The following is a 23,628-nucleotide window of genomic DNA, read 5'->3' as shown; positions in this document are numbered from 1 at the left end:
CTCTTTTTTTACCCATTTTGCCTGAGGAAAAGAAACTACATAATAATTATGCACACCTTGATTTAGGGTGTTGATCTGCTTAGGTCACACCCTCCCTCATTACACAAATACACATCACTGGAAATACTTAAATCTAATAAGTATTCAAGTTTGCAGTTGGAAAATATGTATAAACTTGATGATAAGGTCAAAATACTCTCCTGCCTAATAACTGTACACACAGTGTACAAATATACTTGAGGATACAAAATATAAAATATAATAAAAATATGAACAAATAATGAATGTGTATAATTTTGTACATTTAAATTAATTGTGAAATGATCAACAAACCCGCTATGGCAAAAAGACATGCTGCTGATGCTGAATTGTATAAAAATAAGCATGGATAGCATGGCCAGACTATAATTATAATAGTGATTTGTCTTGGCTGAGAAATATTTGAGCTCATATTGAGAGCTCTCTCTTTTGATCAGTTGTAAACAAACCTGGGAATCATTATTTTGGCATCTTTATTTAGATCTCTTTTGAAACTCGGCAGAGGACATGCAAGATAACAGCACTCTTTTAGCTCAAGAGAAAACGAAGAGGGAGGAGACTTCATCAAAAGTCTCATTTTGCTTTTTCATCTCTTTGCTGTCAAGGAGAGACTGCAGATACTAAGAGGACCTCTTCTGATTTTTCTTTGCCCCACTTTATTTTATTGTATTCTTTTGAGGGCATCTCCACTGCTGTGCTCCCTTCTTCTTGCTGTTGGGCTGGCTACCAGTGTATGTGACTGTTTCAGTTTTATAAGAACCTTTTGAAGATGAATGCACTGGTCTCTCCCCTCCACTTAGTAGTCTTCTTACAACAATAGTCTATAACAAATAAAAGAAAACAAATTAGAGGTAATTTCCATCAGTGACATGGTTAGGCTTATATGTTTTTAAATGGCTTCTTCCAGTAAATAACAAAATGATGCGCTTCAAAAAACTCAGCTTATCTTTTTTTTTTTTCTTTTTTTTTTTTACATTTAGAGCATTTAGCAGACACTGCTCCAGAGCAACGTTTTCTTCTCTGATGGAGAGTTGATTATATCTCTTGTTATCAGTCTATGTTAGAAAGTGGGTATAAGTACTAATATTTTCATTTGTATGGAACAATGAATCATAGTAGCATGAACAGCTTCAAATACTCAATGGTAATTGGTTGCCAGTTTGTTTCACTGAAATTCAGTTCTTACACAAAAAACATAACACAAAAGTTAGTAAAACAATCCAACATTTTCAAAGTGTTTTTTTTTTCTTACTGCCACCAGTTATTTAGATGCCAACATCCTCCCACCTGTATTCTGAAACATTAATGGATGACATTTGGAGAGAGATTGATTTTTTACACTGCAAGGGGGACCTGCACAGGGGGTGAATGTTTGTGTCCATGTTCCCTATTTAATCCGTAATTCCGTGTTCACAAGCAGCTAGGCTTAGGAAAACACAATCGAAAGGTCAATAATATTCTTCAGTGCTGGAGAGAGACAGCGTAAGGTGGATGTCTAAGAGGAGTCAAACAGAAATCAGGCCAATTACAGAGGCAGGATATATATACATTAAAAGTATACAAATGTAAATAATTGTATATATCTACCATCAGTCTTTTGCAAAATTCCATGGTAGCTCTTGTTTGTAAAGTTTAATCTTGTGTTAGGAGATCAGTAGTCCCACAAACAGATGTTGCAGCCAGAGCAGATGGCCATCCAGTCAAGAGTGATACTATTACTAACTTTGCACATCAGTACACATGGTGTGTGTGTGTGTGTATATATATATATATATATATATATATATATATATATATATATATATATATATATATATATATATGTGTGTGTGTGTGTGTGTGTGTGTGTATATATATATATATATATATATATATATATATATATGTGTGTGTGTGTGTGTGTGTGTGTGTATATATATATATATATATATGTGTGTGTGTGTGTGTGTATATATATATATACATATAGATTGTGCAATTTCTGAAAACTCCAACCCAACTTCAATTCATATTTTGAGAAGTGTCCACATTGGAAGTGTAGTATACAGTGTGTCTCCTGAAAACAATGTTTCTAGACTTTGATTTGATCTTTTCCAGCACAATTTTCTCAATAGGGCAATAGTCAGATGATAAAACTAAGACTGTATATGTTGTATTATTATAATATTTCTGAACACACACACACATAGGCACAATCAACAATGTCTATGTGGACAGAAACCAGTGATGAACAAGGTATGGCTGCATGACAAACTCTACATAGCAACATATAGTCCAAATTCTGTAACTGCAAACCTTTGAAATTCCCCTAAATATACCTAAAAATCTACAGTGAGTGTAAATGTATGGTAGGTTTTTTAAATAAATTGGGTGGATAATGTATATGATGATGTGTCACTTTGTAACTAGCCAGCCAACTTTGACTTGTCCTATGTATGCATTTAACTTGAAATATGGCCAACAAAAGTGCAGAGATACACCCCCTAGATAAAAAAATCCTGCAGGACCCACTTATCAAAGCAACCAAAGCTACTTTCATCAGCATGTTCTGTATTACACCATCCCTGAGTTGAGCAAAACAGAGAAGAACCAGCATAAAAAATATTATTTTCAATAGTAGATGTGGTGTTGATCAGTACCAGTGGGCTTTGCACTCCAAGGTTTAGTGAGTAGTACTGAAAAACGTGTCCTCAAAAACATCAATCATTGCTAAATGCTCTGTCACAACACAGGTTTCTGAGTGTTTATACAGATAGTAGAACGCAGATGGGATGTCCTCTAGAAGAAATTTTCTCAGCTATTTCCTCCCAGAAATGTGTCATGTATTCAGTGCATGGCTCTACGCACGTCATTCTCCTTCCCACAGTCCACAAGGTTGAGTTGCTGAAAGGATGAAGAGTTTGTGAGTTTAAATACACAACTGACAGAGAGTATTGCTTTGTGTTAAGGTGTTAGCAACATCAGCAAAAAAATAAATAAATAAAATCACCTCTGACCTTCTTGCTAATTACAATTTTCAGAATATAAACCCACTGCTTGACTCCACAGTGTATGGTTTGACCCCATCCCCAACAAAAGGGCAACAAAGGTTTGTATCTAACTCATTAAAATGGTTAGGTAACTTTGGCAACAAATATTTGTCAGGTCTGTCAAGGTTCTATTTTGAGAAATATAGTGAATTTTGGGAAAGTCATTAATTTCATTCTTAAACTCTTGATATTTGATATTCAATGTTTGCCATATGCATTGCAACATAAATTGAAAATTATTCAGACCTAGACTCTATTTTTCAAAAGAATAAAGCTTCTATAGACCTAAACAGAATGGTTAGTTTGTACATGTTAGAAACACCAGAACTGATGCATTTCAGCTGATCAAAAAACATTTCTTGATTCAGCCTCCATGTACTGTAGTCCATCTGACTGGAAACCTAGAGTTTAATGTTTGAGGGTTGATGGTGGAAAGAAACAGAATGTAATTGAAATGTCATTTATGATGCACAATGCTTCCTCTGATATTTTGTTTTCTTTTGGTACGTAAACTTTTCATAGTGTCAAGAAAAATTATTTAAAAAAAGAAGTAAACTGAATCACTAGAGAATAATAAAAACAAGGTTCTGTAGCAATAGTTGTGCAATGTCCTCTTTATGTGTCTTTTTAGATGTGCACCGTTTATCCCACTCATCAGGTGAAAATGACTTTTAACAGTTATCTAATGGAATGTTGTCATTTGTCCTACTACATGTAAATAGCTATGTATATTTTTAATTTGAATCATAATTGACTCATGTCAGTCATCATAATAGGCCAATGGGCCATTTATAATAGTATGAAACTGTAGGCACTTTATGTTAAAAAGACCTAACTGACATGTTCAAGCATGAGTCGTGATTGGATCAAAAAAACGAACAAACATGCTTAAAAGCAACAGATTGGCTCTAAGGGCTTGCAAGTCTCACATGCAAGTGGTGTCATGGACCAGCAATGTGAAGTTCTGGACTGGGGCACCTGTAGGGATTAAATAGCTGAAGGAGAAGGAGAGGATCAATAAAACATCTCTTTTATTTCCTTTGTGCCTTTTACTTCAGTGAGATTTTGAGAAGGTGAATTTTATGGGTGATTGTGAGCAGGGAAATGAAAGGGAGCTGTGATTGATGGGTTGGGTCTGGCTGGTGTGACACTAACAATCTTTATTGGCAGTAGTTTGTATGAGAGCAATGTGGTGGATATTAGTATTAGCCATGATCAAGAAAGACACAAAGTCTCGCATTTCTTCAACATAAACCATCTCCAAAGATGGTACATCAGACATAAACATTAAAGGTCCTAACATGGGTGTGGTCACACTTCATTGGTCACCAGAGACTATGAAGACATAACCAATTGGCCACAAAAAGAAACAAGATATTCCAGTTACATTTCTGCCCAGTTACAAACAGGTGGGTTCTTGCCTTATCTTTGGTCCAGTGTGGTGAAGGTCAGGGCTATCATAACAGGTGTACTCCCTTACAAAGGCTGGAACAAAGGCCCTCATACACTTACAGCCAAAGTATGAACTTTTCATAATACATAACAGAGATTAATTATGAACACAAATAAGTTTCAAGTTTCAAGTTTCAAGTTTGGTTTATTCATCACATACATAGTCATACACAGTATAACTCGCAGTGAAATGGTGGAGAGTGCTCTGTCTGGTGCATAGAGAAATATAGATATTCTATATATGTGAAATATATATATGCAAAGAGAAATATATATATTCTATGTATGTACAAAATATATTAACAATGTATGTACAATATATGTATATTATGATTATATACACATATACATATATGATTATATATGACAAATAAAGTGTCATATATGAGTAAAATAACATATGAATGAAATATAAAGTATCACTACCAGAGTAAATAAATGTCTAAGTCATAATAACTCAACATTGTTAATAATCAACATTGTTATTAAGAAAGGTTCAAGGTGCTAGACATTAACATTGTAAAAATGTAGGCAATTTATTAGGTAAAATTTATTCTGCAAAAATCTCTATTCCCTCCCCTACAAAGTCTTCTTCATCAGCTGAAATTTCAAAATGTGGTACTGTTGACTGTGTCTGCTTACCTTAACCAGTTGAATCAGCTCCTCGAAGAAGAAAATTAAACATTGAAGTGAAAGTCTTAATATCTGAGCACATGGTTCAATTACTTAAGGTAGCACATACACGCTTGCATTATATCAAGAACTGACTTTTATCTCAGTTAGCAAGCCAAGATAGCAGTTACAAAGCAAATGCACGGGCTTTAATGTTTCCCCCTCTTTTCTCCAGCTTACCGAACACTGCGCTATAGGTGAGTTCCTCCCTTCCCCTAGGGATAAAAGTCACCTTCCCAAAATCTCACTGAAGAAAAAGCCACACAGGAAATAAAAGAGATGCTTTATATTCTGCCAAATCGCATAGTTGGAGCTTAGTGGGAGAAAAGCACACTATACACTCCTGCAAGTTCCTTTGCAGTCAGCAGTATAGGAGTGAGAGGAAGAAAAGGCTAGAAGAACAGACCAAGCTCAGGGAATTATAAATAACATTAGAAGCTTTTATTCACTGGTTTCTAATTTTCCATCGTTTAAGTGGAAAAGGATATGCAGGCAATTGAGTTATCACTCTTCACTTTCTTAATGCTGCTCCCCATTGTGTCTCATTATTTGTGTAGGTGTGTATGTTTTCTCAAGCAAAAATTTAAAAAAGAAACATAGGAAGAAAAGGTTTAGGTTTAAGGAAGTTGCTCAAGCTACTGCAACCTCGCGCAGCAGATGAAACGGTACAGAAGACTGAAAAGAAAACTGATTACTCTAGAGGCCTACTGGAATTAATTTAACTATTAGGAACAAGCAGGTCCATAATTTATTGATGCTTATGGTTCTGATCCTTCAAAATCTAAATAATAAAAACAATAATACCCTAATTATTTTGAATAGTCTAATTGTTTATTTTTTGTCAACCAAATTTAACTGTTTTAATTTACTAATTCAAAAATAACTGACAAGCAGGTAAACAAGTAATAAAATTATAAAAAATAAACATGATATATATTTTTAGCTAAAACATGCAATGCAATGCTATTTATGGATCTAACAATACATTTATATTGCTGTGTATTTTTTGCATTATTCTGACAACATAATATATAATATTGAGGGTATTATATAACAATACTGCCTAACATAGCCTAATATCTATTACAGTTTATGTGTTTATTTATATTAGGATATATGTTTGTTATACTTATGTTAAACTCTTCTGGACTTACTTTTCATCATTCTACCACTATGAAACTTCTCCAGAACAATATTCAGATGTCTTTTTTTATAGACACTGCTCAGGTGGATCGGGGGAGTCAAAGTTTCTTTAAGTCTTAGCAAACATTACTGTGCATAAAGTAGTAAACTGTAACCCCACTCTTGAGCTAGCACCCACACCCACTAATAAATGCCAGCCTGTGGGGATAGTGTGACTCCTGGGTGTCTACCACACTTAATGGCGATTGTCTTTAAGTTGGATCCTAGTGCTGATTTCTACATTTGTTGAGGTACTGCATCATGCTTTCTTGTAATCAATACAGGCTGCACTCAAGCATGCTTAGTTCTATGTTTTTGAAATAAGGATGGAGTCCTTGGTTCAGTAAATAAATGACAATGTCAGTATTCACCTGGTATGTGTTTTTTCTCTCCAACAATAATGAAATGCTCCTAGGTAATCAATAGCACCTTTAAATTAAGTGGACTGCAAGAAATACTGAAATGCAGAAAGATTATATGTTTTAAAATGGATAAAACATCTGCATTTTGGTTTTTGTTTGTTTGTTTGTTTTTCTGAGTAGTCTCTGAATTAGTTCTAAATAAACAAACAAACAACAAAAAAAGAAGCAGCCTGTGGTAATAATTTGGTAGTGGTTAAGTTACTTGACTAGCAATCAGAAGTCTGCGAGGTCAAGCCCCACCAATGCCAAGTTGCCACTGTTGGGCCCCTGAGCAAGGCCCATAATCCTCAGTTGCTGAAGTTGTGCTCAGTCATAATTTGGTTGTTTTGGATAAGTGTCAGCTAAATGCTGTAAATGTAAGAAAGTGGAGTTGCTGTTGGATAACTCATAGATATTGTTCAGGCTTCTAAACAATTTCTAGCACTCATTAATATTAAACATTATTTATGGCAATTATGATGGCAATTACGCAGTAGCTATCTATTGCAATTATGAACCAGGAGACTTGGATTTGGTCTAAATACCTCTCTGACTTGACTGTAATCCAAGATTTCTGGATTACAGAAAACAGAAACATTAATTAAATAATGAATTGATGATTAATAAGAAATTGAATGTATGTGTATCAAAGGATTCTACTTTTATGCTTAAGCAATGATGATGCACCAATAAAGGCATATAGAGGTCCTTTATATCATAAACTGCATATGCTATACTGTTTTGGGGGCCCAATCAGTATGCGAGTAGTACGTAGGAGGCTGTTTTGAATACAGCCACAGTGTCTTCTTGTATTGATTGATTATGCTTCTAAACCAAGCTAGAGTACAGTTACACATTCACATTAGGTGGACTGTAATGTCAGCAGACTGAGCAGTGTGTTGGAGAAAGCAAAGAAATACACAGTTTTACATATCTTAGCACATAAACTATGAGCTGAACAGTTAAATACCAATGAGCAACACTCTTCGTTATTATACTTCCATAATCACAAACTAACAAGGCTAATGCTAATGCAAGCAGTTAGATACTAATCGCTATGCTAATATGCTTATGGTAACTAGCCAATTGAACATCAACTGTAGTCTTACTATATTGAAAACAACAGTTAAGAATTACATCTTAGAAATTGTACATACAACCAAAAGGATAAATAAAAGGTATCAGACGTCATAGAGATGTGATTGGACTGTAGCATCTGTTGGCTATCAAGGTCAAAGTAGTTAGGTCTCCAAATAAGCATCTCCAATGTGCTTTATCAATACTTTATCAGTAATTGAGAACAGATGATACAAGCTGGTTGTTATAACATGATTGCTAATTAGCAAGCAAAGTCGAGTCACACACAGACTTCATCATTTCACCATTATTGTAAAATAAATCTAAATGCCTGCATATATGCATCACCACTGTATAAGGACCAAAAAAAATGGAATGTTCTGACACACTCTCTCTCTCTTACACACACACACACACACACCCACACACACCCACACACACACACACATACATATATATATATATATATATATATATATATATATATATATATATATATATATATATATATATATATATATATTAGCTTTTAATGATTCAATTAGATAAAAGCTACATCTGTTTTCACAAGACACAGGCTACATTTTTCATTCTAGTAGCACCAAATATTAGGTATAACCTAACACAACATCCTAACTGATGAGTGCAGTCAGTATGAAATGCAGTTTGGTGATGGCCAGCTATTGAATCTCTTTACCAGGTTTGATGGCCCTAGTTTGAAAATTAAGCTTAGTTATAAAAAGAATGAGTGGAGGAAAATAAATGGATGTGTAGTAATATTAGAGCAGTCTTAGAGTATACTAATTTTGGTGGTTACATATAAGGCATTGAAATTAGAAGGAAGTGAAAAATGAGTCAATAGGATAAAAAGCAAGGGATAAAAAAGAAGGGATAAAAGAGTGATAGAGGTGTGAAAAGTGGGAGTAATTTCTATCAATCCTTGGATAATCCACAGCAAATATGGTGCTTGGATGGATGCATGGAGGCATGGAAAAAAGCGGATGCAGATGGTGTGTCTCTCAAAAACCACAAGCACACTATATGGATATAGGATGGGAGTTTATAGAAAGTTTGGTGGTTCTGTCTGAAAAGGTGCTAAAAAAAAAACTAGCGGTTCAAAAATAGATCATCCTAGTGTTCTATAGTTCTATAGAACTAGCGTTTGAGTTCTATAGACATTTTGCAGATTTCTTTCTGTGTTGTCTTCCTGTGTTGATTTCCTGTCTTGCTTCTTGGCTTTTGTAACCCAGTATCTCTAGCAATATTTTCGCATGTCAGCTTCAATTTCACTTATAGTGGTAGTCGGAACTATGTATTATGTAAAGCACTATTAACCTATGAAAGTATGTGGATTAAAATCAAATTCAAATGATCAGTCTACAATGGCAATGTCATACTAACTTGGATTTCAGAGAACAATGTCAGATTATATGAACATTGTAGGCTTCTATATTTTTATCCCCATCTTTTTGTAATTATATGTTATCATTTTAATTTCTATTATGAGAGTTTATGGTTTTTATTGGTAATTTGCTGGTAATATTGTCAGAATCTTTTATTCTTTAATTTTTGTGTGTAGTCTGAGACTGAATGGTATGGTCCTATTTTAGTGGGCAGCTTCTTCATAAACAAAGTTATTTTCACATAATGATACGTAGTACTGGCCTTGCTAATAAGAGCCAATAACTACTGCGACTACATCTTAAGAGTGTTTTTACAGGTTTAGGTTTAGGACTGTGCCCTTTCTTTGTGATGTCGAACAATTCATTTTGGATGAACTTATGTGTTCCTCATAGCTTTCATGTAATTGAGAAACAAAGTATATATCATGACAGATAAAAGGCAAATATCTTGAGGTTATGTCACAGATTGCGATTATGTCAAAGACTGTTTGGCAATCCAAATTAAGACATTACAGATTTAGATACACCATGTATATCTACATAAATTTAGCGATCTGATAAAAATATCCATCTATGTGTGCTAAAACCAGCCTAAGCAAAATATGCATGCATGCAAAGAACAGCATTTAGTGTCAGCTGTTACCATAACAACAAGAAGATTGCAAGTCCTGTCATCTGGTTCCGCATGTTTTTAGAGTCTTCATTTGATTTCATTTGTGTTTAATATATTTTTTAAATATATCAGTTTAAACAAAACTAAGTCATAAAGCAGTTATTAAATAAAAAAACAAGAACGACTGTAATGCAACAGCAATCTATTTTGACAAATTAATTGTATGCACCCTCTCCCCCTGCCAGTGACGTTTCTCATTCTGAAAATATCTTTGTAATATGCTCTTTTGATTGATTTCCAACCATTTTTTAAGTTCCAGAGAACTCACCTTTTATTTGCTCAAACACATTTTAACAGCTAATTGTTATGCATCTTTTATCCATCAGCCCCCTCAATGATTTTTAAAGCCTGCAATATAAAGTTTGTCATCAGTGGAGCAATTCTTTTTTTTTCACATGATGATTGCACAGTGGGCATTTTATTTTTGCGCATATTTTTTTGCACAGTAATTTGTCCATATAGTGAATTATTTATTTTTTATTATTATTAAACATTATTAGATAGAAATTGTATTTTGGGGCTGCTTTATGTTGCTCGATAAAGGCTAGCTTTCCAAGAATTCCTTCCATCATGTTTTCATCCATTATTACCTGTAAAATCATTCCGGATTCCAGATCTCCAAAGTTGTGTATAAAGATTTCCCATCTGGCCTCTCCCCGATATACAGCGCACAATTCTACCTCTGCTAGATGGAGGTGCTCACTGATGTATTTTGTTCATTGACTTGTGATTCACTGAGAGATCACATGTACATTTTCATGTACATGGGAGTCCCAAATCGATTTTAAATTCTCCCTGTCTTAATTTATGTTGACATAGATTTCTGGAATTTCAAACTAAGAACTAGACCTCTGAAAGGTCATTGGATTTTGAGTTGCCATTTAATTAAAAAAAATACTATACAAATAATCTTATTTGACCTAGTTCTCTATCAGCTGTTGTTTATTAGGAGGGTAACTGGGCTGGCATATAGCCTGGCTCAGGTAGGTCATTCTGAAAAATAAGTCAAGTTACAAAGAGCATGTGGTATAAAGAGTCTTTTTCCTGTAGCTGTTAATCAAATAGTAGTGCCAGTTTCAGAAACAGTTAAATTAGTAGTTATTCATAGTTGCTTGGGTTTCCATCTATATTTAATATAATTCCTGATTATGTGTTATGGCACACCTGACTGTAACCAACTCCCAGTAGAACTTAGATGTGCCCCAAATATACCGATTTTTTAATTCAGGCTAAAAATGTTCTATTCTCTTGTACTAGATCTGGCAGTGCATCATTCTGTTACTTCCTTATTTCATTATTGCACTTTAGTCTTTTAATGTACTTTTCCTGTTTTAAGTCATTTTATTATTCCTATTATTTTTATTTGCTATTTAAATCAATGATACACTTTTTTGCATCTTTTTTACTTTTATTTTGCAAAAAAATCCTTCCTGAAGTGTTAGATCTCAGGATGTAATAAGTTGAGTAAAGCACTTGACATTGACATTGTATTTGAAAGGTGCTATACAAATAAACTTGCCTTGCCTAATGTTATCAGTCTCATATTCTAAATTAGTTTGGTATTCCATCTAGAATGATTCTTCTGTCATCAATGACTTATTTTATTTATTTATTCAATGATATGACAAATTTTTTAAAAAGAAGCCATGCCAATTACACAATTTCCTTTGTGAGAGATGGCAAAAGCAGAAGTTCAGAAGTAACTGTCTATTGTCTAACACCTTAGACCCCAGGGAGAATAAAGACTTGTCAGTGATTTTTTGTGAGACACTCAATTCAAACATGTCTTTTAAGACATTCAACACTTTCATATCTCATCTCCCTCAGGTACATGGTACCCCGCCAATCCAATGAGACACTAGGTTTCATGGTCATTCCCCACTAACATCAACTTTGCAGAATATGTCTTTGGAATTGACTGAGGTTTATCTGTTTTGTCAGAAAAATAGTAAAGGAACTCCCTAGAAGGAATTTGTCTACAACATAAAAATATTTCAAGTTGTCATTCAGGGTGCATTCACACTAGATATGCATTCAGACAGGATCCATTTACACCAGATATGTATTCACACAGGATCCATTTACACTAGATACCTGTTCATTAGAGGGTACCTACTTGACCTTCTTTTATGGCCATCTTTTGCCTTTTGCTCCTGAGTTTCCTCATACTGGGCTATGTAAAATCTCCATACGGCATTCACAATAAAGCTCCAGGATGGGTAACAATGTTTTATGGAAGCTCCTACATTTTAAATATACATTCCACTCTCCTCAGGTGACACAAGGCCATGAATAAGTAAGACTTTACTGTGATAACTTTGCATAGAACAGCTAACTATATGGATTGAATGGATGAGTAATACAATGAAACTAGATTAGCAAATATGCCATACCTTTTGCACGCCTTGCATTTTTATGAGATTTCTTCTATATGTTTGCAACTTAGAAAAGTTTCTTCTGTTAAAATGGCTTTTCCATAAAGCAGGAACCATTCCTGTAACTGTATTCATTTTCTTGAGATATGGTGTGGGAGAGAACCTTGTCTAAAATGTCACCTATTCTTAATAAGGCCTAGAATATTTTAGGAATAGGACTAGGAATGTAAACTATGGCTGTGCTTCTAACGACAAGAAATTACTTTATAAAGATGATCTCCTATTGGAAGCTGAAACAGAGATTCTCATAGATGTCTGTTTCAAAATCACTCTGGATTCAGTTGCATGTTTCCTTCTTAACAGCATTATTAGCATTAGGTTAATGGCCTCTGAATACCATAATCATGATAGCTGTCCAATATGCTGGACTATTCTTGCACAGCACTCTCAGGTATGTTAAGTATTGTTTGTATTTTTTTATTGTCTGCATTTTAAAGAAACGTGAGAATAAATTATGCTTAAGAGTTCATGTCATAAACATCAACTTCCTGAACACTAGTTATGCCATATTGAGTTAGAAGAGTATTCCCGTTAGTCACTAGTACTAGAGCTGCATTGTAGATTTTAACTGCAGGCAAGTATTACCAGATTTCTGCTCATGACAGGGCCCTTTCTGGATTTCAGATACTGGTCTGAATGTGTGAGAAAATCTTGTTCAGTGCAGGGTTCAATAATCGCACACAGCAGACAATGGAGTTTTACATCTTTTCACTGGCAATATAAAAATAAAGATCCAGGATTTAATCAGTCTTTAACCTTCAGGGTGTTAAATAACTAGCAAGTACACTACTGATATCAAAGATTCATGACATCAGAGGGTTTCCTGTGAAGACTGCCATGGTTTCATTTGTTATGTTTTAGGAACTCTCCTTGCTACTGACTAAATCGCAAAACTTAAGTGGCCACTGCACTGAATAGAAGTCAGGAAAAAATACAGACAATGGTGAACACTGATGTTGGCTAAAGCATGTAAGCTACTACTACTCTATGTCAAAAAACAACAAAGCTATGCTTAGCTTTTTTTTTAATATATGCTAAAAACTCAAAATGAAGATAATAGTTATCCTGGCCACTAATGACTAAATTACTGGATTAGAAACTGTTAATCTAATGCTACATCTACATGTCAAAATGTGCTATGACAAGAGCAATAGTATAGGAGCAGGTTCTAACAACTTGGGGCAGGGGACAGCAAGTCTAATGACTGCAGTCATTGGAAGGCAATGTGCAGTGGTGATATGCAACTACAATTAACATTAGCTAGCTAGATTTTAAGACTGACAGTTACCACAGCAGGCATCTGAACATTATTATAATGTCACAACTTCATGTTGAAACCAGGTCATATCCATGAGTTTCAGCAAATTCAATGAACATTTGTCCAAAGTGGGCTAGTTAGAAGCTTATGTCTAACTGGTGCCACTGACAATTCTGTCAGCTACCCCATAAGCTATTAGAAGTGAATGTTGGGGAATTCATTGGTTGAAATAACTTAGGCCTATCCTATATGTTACATACAATACCAAAGGTGATCTAAAATTATCATCAGCAAACAGAAATGATCTCTAAATGTGTTAGATAACACAACACTATCCAGCAAAAGGAGTGACTTGTCACCAGGTCCTGAACTTGAGAGCTTTTGATGTTTTTCAAGCTACACCAAAATGGAAGTATATCAAATCTACCATCAGTGAATCTTTAACTCTGTGAACAGCCTTGAAGCATAAGCACAAAAACAGGCAATAATTTCTGTGGGTCATATTGATATATTTTGCAGATGTAAAATTTCATAAGGGTGATCTTACAAATTCAGAAACACATGATATTTGTATACAGGCAATAAATAAGATATTAATTTGACATTTTCAGACAGTAATTTTAAAAACCTCAATTACTGTGTAACTTAAGCCATTCTTATCCCAGCAACTGTCATTACAGCACCTTGCCACAAGCTCTTAACATTTAAGAAACGTTTCTTGATGATGTTTGAATGACAGATACGTTCTTTGTGAGTGTAGGTGACAGGCTTTTTTCCTCATATGCTTCATGAAGCCTCTCCTGTAGAGTTTTCTGTTGTAGTTAGATTCCATGAAACATGTACTTTGCATTTTAAGTTCACTTTAACTTCAGTGTTAGATAGATGTCAACTGTGTTTCATTTCAAATATGAACTGTGAACTTAGACACTAGAATTGTTTCTTTTTTGATGAGTGAAGTGAGCTGTCACTGCATTCCTTTAACCAAATGTATTTATTTCAAATTCATTCCATGTCCTTTTTTTTTTTTTTTTCAACTGCAAGAACAATGCTTGGCCATTGACCATGGTTACCATGGGAACAGCTGTCTGTGCCACATCTGATCAATGGACATGGTTATATGAGGCCTGACTCACCTCTTAGCTTCAGGTTAACTTGCTTTTACCTAATATTTTCAGCTTTAGCAGTACTGTTGGTGGATATCAGAAATGAGTGGGTTCATTATTAGGCAAGGAGTGCTCTGCTCAAATATGAACTAACAATTTAAAGCTGCACAGCAGTGAGCAGATAGATGGTATGTGTGGTCAGAATAAGCTAAAGAAGCTGAGTAAAAAAAGAAAAAAATATATGTTGGATATGTCTTTTTTTACTGTCAATGGGAAGTGACAGAATATCTGCTAGAGTTTCTGATCCATAAAGGAATAAAACGTGTGCAGACATATTAAGTGTTTTAAATCTTAATGTTGTTACTTGTTACCTGATAACGGGAAATCAGAAGTTTGCAATTTCACAGTATTGCCATTTCCTATGTTTTGCCAAATTGCCAAAGTTGGATTGTGAGCACCTATCAGTTCAAAAGCACGTTCAGGATACCACTGCTTTTCATCTGATTTCATCCTGTTTAATTTCACTGCAAATTACTTCATTACATTATTCATTTAGCTGAATTAAACAGAATTTTCTGCTACGAGATCTTTCTATTTAAACAGCTCTGAACATTAGCAACAAGTGTCTGGGTTAAGCTTTGACTCCCGAGTGTACTGCACTCTTCTTTCTTTCCTTCATGGTGTTCTCCTCATCCTTCTGCTCTCTTACACACCACGTTTCCTGCCTGCTCATTTATCCATAAAATCTGCCTGATTGTCTCACTCTCCCCATTGACACTGATTACATGCACAAACAAAGTGTTTACTGAATTCTCCCTGTAACGAGGCAGCGCTAAGTACAATATTGTCGACCTAATGAGCTCGTAAATGCAATATGCTAGCATTCTGTGACAATCAGCAGCCTGGGTTGTAATTGACGAATAGGCCGGTAATTTCCAAAAAAGCCAGAGAAGGGGCAAAGTTTCAGATGAGGACAAAGCTGAAAATTAACCAATAGATCTGAGACATACACTCACAAAAGCATTTGCACAATGGCAGATGTTTGTGAATATGAAATGAGCAGGGCACATTCTTCCATGATGTTGTGTGAGAGGTATAATTTGACAGCATCGTTGTAGTGAGAAGAGACAAGCACTGTGTCTCAAGGTGGTGCTTACTCTACAATACTGAAAGAAATGTGTCTTATGGTTCCAGGTGGAAATCATTCTCCATTTCCTTCCTCTTCCCTTCATAAAGTCTATTCTGACTGAACCCTTGGAAGGCAAATGCAGAAATCAAAAGCCATCAATACTAATAAAAGCAGAGAAAACAGATGAAGCCTGGAAGTCTCTCTCTCTCTCTCTCCCTCTCTCTCTCTCTATCTCTCCCTCTCTCTCTCTCTCTTTCTTGCTCTCTCTCTCTGTCTCTCTCACCCCCAACCCCACCCCCACCCCCACCCCCATCTCCCCCTCTTGCTCTCTCTCTCTGTTTCCCCCACCCCCATATCTCTGTCTTTCTGGCCCCCTGACCCTCTAAAAGATACCCACTGGCGATCCGGCTTACATACCTCCTTCATGCAGCTGCTGCCCTGCGCCTATCTGCACCCCATTCCTTCCTCCCAAGCCTCTCAGCACTCATTCTCTCTCAGCACTGGCAGTGGAGCCTCAGAGAAGACACAGTCCAAACCTGTATGTTGATCCCTCAGGAAGCAAAGGTAGTTTTGTTGGTTCCACTGCTCCAAAACAAAACTTAGGGTTGAAGTTACTGTTTGCTCTGATTTAAAACCACCCTTGGCAGTCAAAGTAACTTATAAGTTATGGGAGTAAATGCCCCTTACAAAGCACTGATACAAAACTTTCCTAAACATAAAACCGTCCTCAATATGTCACACATGTGCCAGTTGTGCTTCCTGCCTGCCCTTGCCAATGCTTTGAAAAGGTGCGCTAAACAAATCTAATATGCGCTATCCTTCTAGGATAATGGCTAGGACCGTCATATGTTCATAAAGGGAACATGAGTGGTGCTGTAAAAAGTGATGTTAAAGATCCAATCCATAAACTTGTAGTAGGTATACGTTCCCTCCCCTGCATGTTCAGAAGAGCATTTCAGCAGAGTCTCGTGGGTCAGCAGTGCAAGCTGCTTAAACTGGTTAAACTTCTCCATGTTTGCGCACACACAGAGAATCATGACATCAGCTCTCCTGGAAAAAAGCAAAGATAACAGGAATTTTGAATAATACACACAAATCTGTCATATTGAGCTATTGTGCTGTTCATTGTGTTGCGGAGAGCTTTTGCCCTCGTCCTTCACCTCTGCTTTCCCTGACCCTTTCTAAAAAGAAAAGAAAAGAAAAGAAAACAGAAATGCATCTTGGGATGGGATCACAGTGCAAAGCTATGGGGAAACCCACTGGGATCCATCCAGTGAGACTCTTTCAGCCACCAATATTCAGATTCTGCTATTCCACTGTCACCTGGATGATGCAGTTAAGCTCATGTGAAGGCAGGCTTCTGTGTTTACTTTTACTCAGTTCATAATAAAGTAGACGCTGGGTGCATGAAGCCAATTTGCTGATATTTGCTTGTCTTTGCAAGGATGCAAGAAAAAATGCTTTAAGTGCTGATTTGTAATGATAAGGAGAAATAATGGTGTGTGAAAGAGAGTGTTGATATTCAGGGAGGAATGACTGGCTGAATGTGTGTGTGTGTGAGCTGCTCGTGGAATAAGTCTCAATCCATCAACACCCATCAGTCTTCCCGAGCAGGCCTGAAAATGTGTGCAAGTCCAAAAGCTTCCAGCATCTCAGTTAGGGCCAAATATCTAGATGGGCACTTCAAAGCACAATAATAATTTGCACGTGTGTGTGTGTGTGTGTGTGTGTGTGTGTGTGTGTGTGTGTGTGTGTTTTAGTAAGTGACAGAAAGTAAAAGAGGTAGCATGAGATAGAACAAGAAAGACAGTGAAAAGAGAAAGAAAGTGAAAACGAGAGCAGGGCTCTGGCAAGCTCTTTCAATGCTCAGGCTGCATAAAAGTAGTGGCTCCAGGCAAGCTTCACTGTTTACTCCCCCTCTAGCTCCCTCCACCCTGCACATGCAATCTACACTCCATTCAGATGAAATATGAATAGAGAAAATGTTTTCTTAAGACTTCCTGACAAGATGTCCAAAATCCCACCACAGCTAAGCATGGTTGGGCAAACAACCCTATCTCACAGGCACCAGTCTAAGAAACCGTGCTTGGTGTTATTTTTATATTTTCAAATATTGCTTACTATAGCTTTGGGATTTCATCTCCCTCTGGTATTTAGAATACATGGGTGTATTTATAGTTTAAGGTGTCTTAACATTCTTATTTATTCTGAGGTTAAGTTAAATGCATCAACAAAGAGAAAAGAAGTTCATAAAAATTCAAAAGTCTAAATATTTGACTGATAAAATTTGTGTGGTAGTTGCAAACATGTGGCATTCACCTGCTCTAGGACTCCCGTCCTACTAATTATTAATATTACATACAGTCATGAAGCAAAAATGATAGTTTCATTGATAATAAAGAGTACATTGTTTAATGCATGAAAATTCTCATTTTAAAAAGTACTTTGGTTTATAAGGTATGTAAATCTCCTCCTTGAGGTCTTCAGGACAAACTTAGCCCGAGCCCGTTCCTCTCACTTGGGATTAGACTTACGTCTGGGCTTTTGGATCGTTAGCCAATTAAGCTAATCATGACCATGCTTAGGACTCCTGGCAAGAAGAAACTGCATTGATTTTCTCTGGTTTGAGCTGAACTTCTTTTCCTCCCAGCTCCCATTCACAGGGATCTGAGCCTCAGAACAGACCAGTAAGACATCTGGTTAGCTTACACCAGCAACCAAGAGAACAATGTAGTCACAACCTTAAGCTTGGTCAAAATCTAATCCCTGCAGCATCCCTCTAACCTCAGGAGTTGAGCACTGAAAACACTCATCTGCTTGTAAAACAGGCAGATAAGCCATGGAGTGCTGACATGATCACATTAAAACAATATGGCGCACATGCAGAATCCATCGAATAAATGAGTGCAAAAACTCAAAAAATGAAAATGAAAAAGCTTGATTAAGGTTTAATAGGTTAAATAATACTATTAAATAATAAAGTTAAATAATACAAAAAAATGCTAAAAACTAAAATAGTTTAAATAAAAATAGTTTTAGAATTTTAATATTTTAAGACACTTTCACATAATGTTTTGTTTTGTTTTTTCCTGCAAAAATAAACTCTCTGGATGAACTCTCCAGCACTGTCCTTTACTGCAGATAAATTTTCCTTTTCCAACTGAACAAACTGGACCATGCTTGCACTGAGTCTGCCCCATGTGCCAAAATGAAAGCAGATTTTCAATTCCCAACACAGGCACTAAGGCACGTTCCTAATGGACTAATTACTCTATAACATTTCTCAGACTAAACCAAGTAGGATAACTGAAAAGTGAACATCATTCATAACTGTCTGCATGTACTGTATAAATAAATGAAAAATATTCTTAGAACAAAAGTAGTGCAGTAGTGGCAACAAAAATAATTCTCAATTATGTTTCTACTGACAAAGCAAGCACACAAAATTGAAAACTCTTACATCATGTCATCCACTTAAAGGACAGTCACAGCTCCATGTTTCACTAAAGCTGGACTTACAGGCCCACCAAAGATATGGAAAACACTGATCAAGCACACAGGGCACTCAAGGATAAGACTTTTCAGTATGAATCATTTTACCCAGGGCATCTGTTAACAGAGCCATGTAGGGTTAAACATATGTTTAGAGACTCTGTGAGTATGTATGTGTATGTGTGTGTATGCATGGCCTAAAGCCCCCCGCCTTACTGTGACCATACTGACCCCTGCTGGATGGACATACACTCTGGGCCTGAATATGTTTGCAGAGCACATGAATTCTACATGTTCTGATGACATTGTGTAAACACATAAGAAGAAAATGTGCCTTAAAAAGACTGCAAACAAAGTGTATCAAACTAGCAAACTTAGTGTTTGTGTGTGTGGGGGGGGGGGGTACAGTGTTTGATTAATTACTGTCAGTGTGATCATGATGTTCATTTCCTGTTCCTCAGCATATATTGGTCAGTAACTATGCATTGCAGTTTGTATCCAATATATTTGCATATCAGTTCACTCTTGAGCATGAATGATACCTTGCATGTATTACAGCATTAAAACCACAAAAATGAATATTTGTGACCAATTAGATGACTGTCTCTATCATTACATAGTCTGTGCTGTATCTGCAGTCATGCCTGTGATTGCCTTTGTGTTTCAGTGCAAATGCCCCATGCAGCAGACCTGTGAAGGGAGTATGTGGCGGGACTGAGCACCATGCGTTCGCATCCTGCGTCACTGCACATCGGTCAGCATGATTCCTCATCCCGCACTCACACACACACTCAATCGCTCTGCATGACCTGTCCCATGTGCCAGAACTTCTGTCAGTGCAGCTGAGAGCACACTGTTGGGTTCCCAGTAGCCCACTTTGGTCTGATGCGCTCACTGCTCTGGTAGTGGAACATAGCACTCAGTGATCCACCACATGGCCAGAGTTTTATTTTCTCCCAATCAAATCCATTTTGTTTGTAGCTCAGATATTGTTCCATTTATGGTTAAGTCTATTCAGTGTTCTTATTATGCCTTTTATATTGTTTGAGAGGTGAAACATCTTTGCTATGCTTCTAACACAGTGAACAGAACAGTGGACAGTGTTTAAAGTGTATACATGCTTGAAAGGAGCACCAATCTGGAAAAATGTTAATGCTGGTGGGAATAATCCATACACTGATATGAAGAGCTACAGACTTTTCCATCTTTGCTTTAAAATGACATTACATATAGTGTACTCCATAGGTATAAATAGTTTGAGGTTATTTATTCCTGTGTACATAAGTCATACTTTCCTATATGGTACATGCATTCATTCATTTACTTGTTTGTTGGTTGTTTGTTTGTGTGGCCAGTTGATGTTTAATATTTAATCATTTTCATGCTTAGATACATTAAAATGAATCAAAAACAGCTAAATTAACACCTCAAGCACTTTATTTGATTTGCAAGAGATGAGAAGCGAGCATAAGGACAAATGGTCAGTGTAGATTCTCCCTGTTTTGAAGGAGCTTTTATACCTATCCATACAGAAGGTAAATGAACACACACAGTATGGGGGTGTGCAAATAGTCATTATCTTATAGCCAGCAGGGCAAGTGTCACTGCATACTAAACCTGTTATTCCCCACAGTGTTATAAAGTGTTATTTCAACCCACTAAATAAATAAATAAATACATTACCCGTTATGGAGAATATCATTAGCCGGCCATACTAGTTGCCATGCTAACTGGGTAGAAGGATTATGTCACAGAACTTTACAAGATAATTACCCTTTTTTGAATGAAATTAGATGATGGGATACATGTGATATGTAAACAGGTGTTTCTTTGTGGCTGCTCTGTTTAACCTGGGTCATATATATTTTTAAGATGTTACCTAGTAAAGAATATTAGGTAATAGTATACACGATGTGGCTGTTATCATTTTTTGACTATCTCTGTTTAAATCTACAGCTTGTCAGAGTGACTTTTCTGCCAAAAGGATTCTAAAGGGTTCACTTCTTTTCTCACAGCTGTACAGCATTTGTAGGCCACATGACTACAATGGCTGCTGTTATAGAGGTAATTTATTTTCTAAAGAAGTTATTAAAATTTGAAAGGCAGGAACACCTTTCAATCCTCTCTGCCAGCCTCCACCATTTTAGTAATGCCATTTCACCTACCACAGAGATGAGCAATCTGTGTATTAATGTACTCCTCTGAACAGGTAAATGTCATTTAGCCCTAATCCAACATTGATGTAACTCTTCTTATCTCAGCATGGGCTATGCACATGCTCCTCGTCTGCTTTACTCTACAGGGTTACGTGAATCTGGAGGCATTCCTGTCCTTAGAAAATGGACAAATAGTATGTTGTTTGTATGTATCTATGTGTGCGTGTCTGTGTATGCATGTGTGCATGCATGTGAATGTGTGTATGTACATGTGTGAGAAAGAGAGAGGGAGATGTATGAGTGAATCGAGTGAACTGGGTGCACACAAGAATACAGGGAACAGCAGAGGCATCACAACTTCATTGGGGTAAAAAAGAATGTCTTGTATTTTGATAGATTCTATGCTCCAATCTCTTCACCAGTTCTCTTGGGGGAATTACAGCCTTACGCGATGAAATAAATTAAAAGCACTAGGTATAGCCTCTCAATGGTTATGAAGAAGGTCAGTATATTATGGTCTTTATATGACACCTATTCTCTTGTAAATCCGAGCTTGCGGAGAGACAGACCTGCCCAATAAAGCGTGTGCACTCCCATGCTCAAGGTATTTATGGGTATAAAAACAACAGGCTTTAAATCAGAGCTAAAACAGAATGGAGAAGTTGCCTATATTACTACCTGTTTTCTTTTACCAATCTGTCCTGGTAATAAGGATGCTTTGCACACACATCAGACATCTGGATTGTTGCCTTTCTGCTAATTACACAGACCATGAAGAGAAATCCAAGACATTCAAATGGCTTGTACAGAGAACAAAGTATAGTGAGCTGAGTAAACAAATTAAATAAATTAGTTAATTAATCAAATTTTCAAAAGTGTTGCCTGATGTATCTGCATAACATTTTAAACAGCCTGCCTTGCCACAGATACGGTTTACATCCAAGGACATGCACATATATATAAAGCTCTTATCATCAGATGGCAAGATTAAACCACAGGACTGACCACAGGATGCCTTAATCATGAATTGAACTAAAATGTATTGGTTGCGTCATTTGGCCTCAGCCAGCCCACAGCTCAACTGGTCTTATTTTTAAAAAGGCAGAATAGAGCAATCTGCTCTGTGAGTCAGACTCTGCCCTCTCGTACTCATGTTATTTGTTTTTCTAGTTGACGTTTCTACTATCAATCAATGGCAAAGTAACTGAAAATAATAATGTAGGTTTAATTAAAAAAAGAAGAAGAGAAAAAAGGAGACGTGTCAGCTTTAATAGCTAGGCATTGTGACAGATGAATGAACAGACTCCCCAGGAACATAGATAGTAGATGACTTGGAGCTAGACCTGGTGTGAGCACTGTACTCTATAAACAATCCCTTAGGCTATGAAGTCAGCAATCACAATTCTGAAACATCAGCTGTAGAAGCCGTATAATAATAATAATAATAATAATAATAATAATAATAATAATAAGAAACTAGTGCTCATTAACAACTCTATAACAGAATCATCATATAAACCATTGTTATCCATGGCCCTCATTGGCCCTTGTTCAGTGAACTCATATTCCCCAAAATTCTCAATATTTAGCCTGTAATTCCAAAAGCCAAGAATTTATATATAGGCCCTGCACTGAGGGCTGTGTTATATGCAGAAAAGTACAGTATGTCAGCAAAATATAATACCCAGAGGTACCAAGCTTACTCATTGACATGATACTGCACTGAAATGAAAGGGCCAGTCCAAGGCTAAATTAAGAGCTTGCCATCAACGGCCTTCAGTAATAATATCAATTTTCAGTAAATGTCACTGTAGCAAAATTTAAACAGTTGTGTGACTCTATTTTCAAAACAGGTATAATTATAAGACAAACAAAAAATGAAATCAAATATTTAAAAAAAATAATAATAAAATAAATAAATATATATATATATATATATATATATATATATATATATATATATATATAATATATATATATATATATATATATATATATATATATATGTTGTTTATTGTATAGCTCTACTGTATATCTGAACTTAAGTGAACTTAATATTGTCACACCCACAGACCTGAGCATTCCCCTTTTCCCTGGAAACCTAGTCACTTCCTTGTTTTCATCTGT

General features: G+C 36.1%; 1 protein-coding gene across 1 annotated transcript in view; it reads right to left on the bottom strand.

Moving 5' to 3' along the window:
* Positions 1-498: 498 nt before the first annotated feature.
* The window catches only part of iftap (intraflagellar transport associated protein), a 113,019-nt gene continuing 89,889 nt past the window's right edge, over positions 499-23,628 (bottom strand). The window contains exon 10 of the mRNA XM_081711886.1: positions 499-860. Coding sequence (XP_081568012.1) covers positions 848-860 — 13 coding nt within the window. The 3' untranslated portion in view covers positions 499-847. The remainder of the gene's footprint in view (positions 861-23,628) is intronic.

This window comes from Electrophorus electricus, chromosome 4 (assembly GCF_041902795.1).
Source record: "Electrophorus electricus isolate QZ-2024a chromosome 4, ASM4190279v1, whole genome shotgun sequence".
In the NCBI taxonomy this organism is placed as follows: domain Eukaryota; kingdom Metazoa; phylum Chordata; class Actinopteri; order Gymnotiformes; family Gymnotidae; genus Electrophorus; species Electrophorus electricus.
This window is presented reverse-complemented; position numbering and strand designations above follow the sequence as displayed.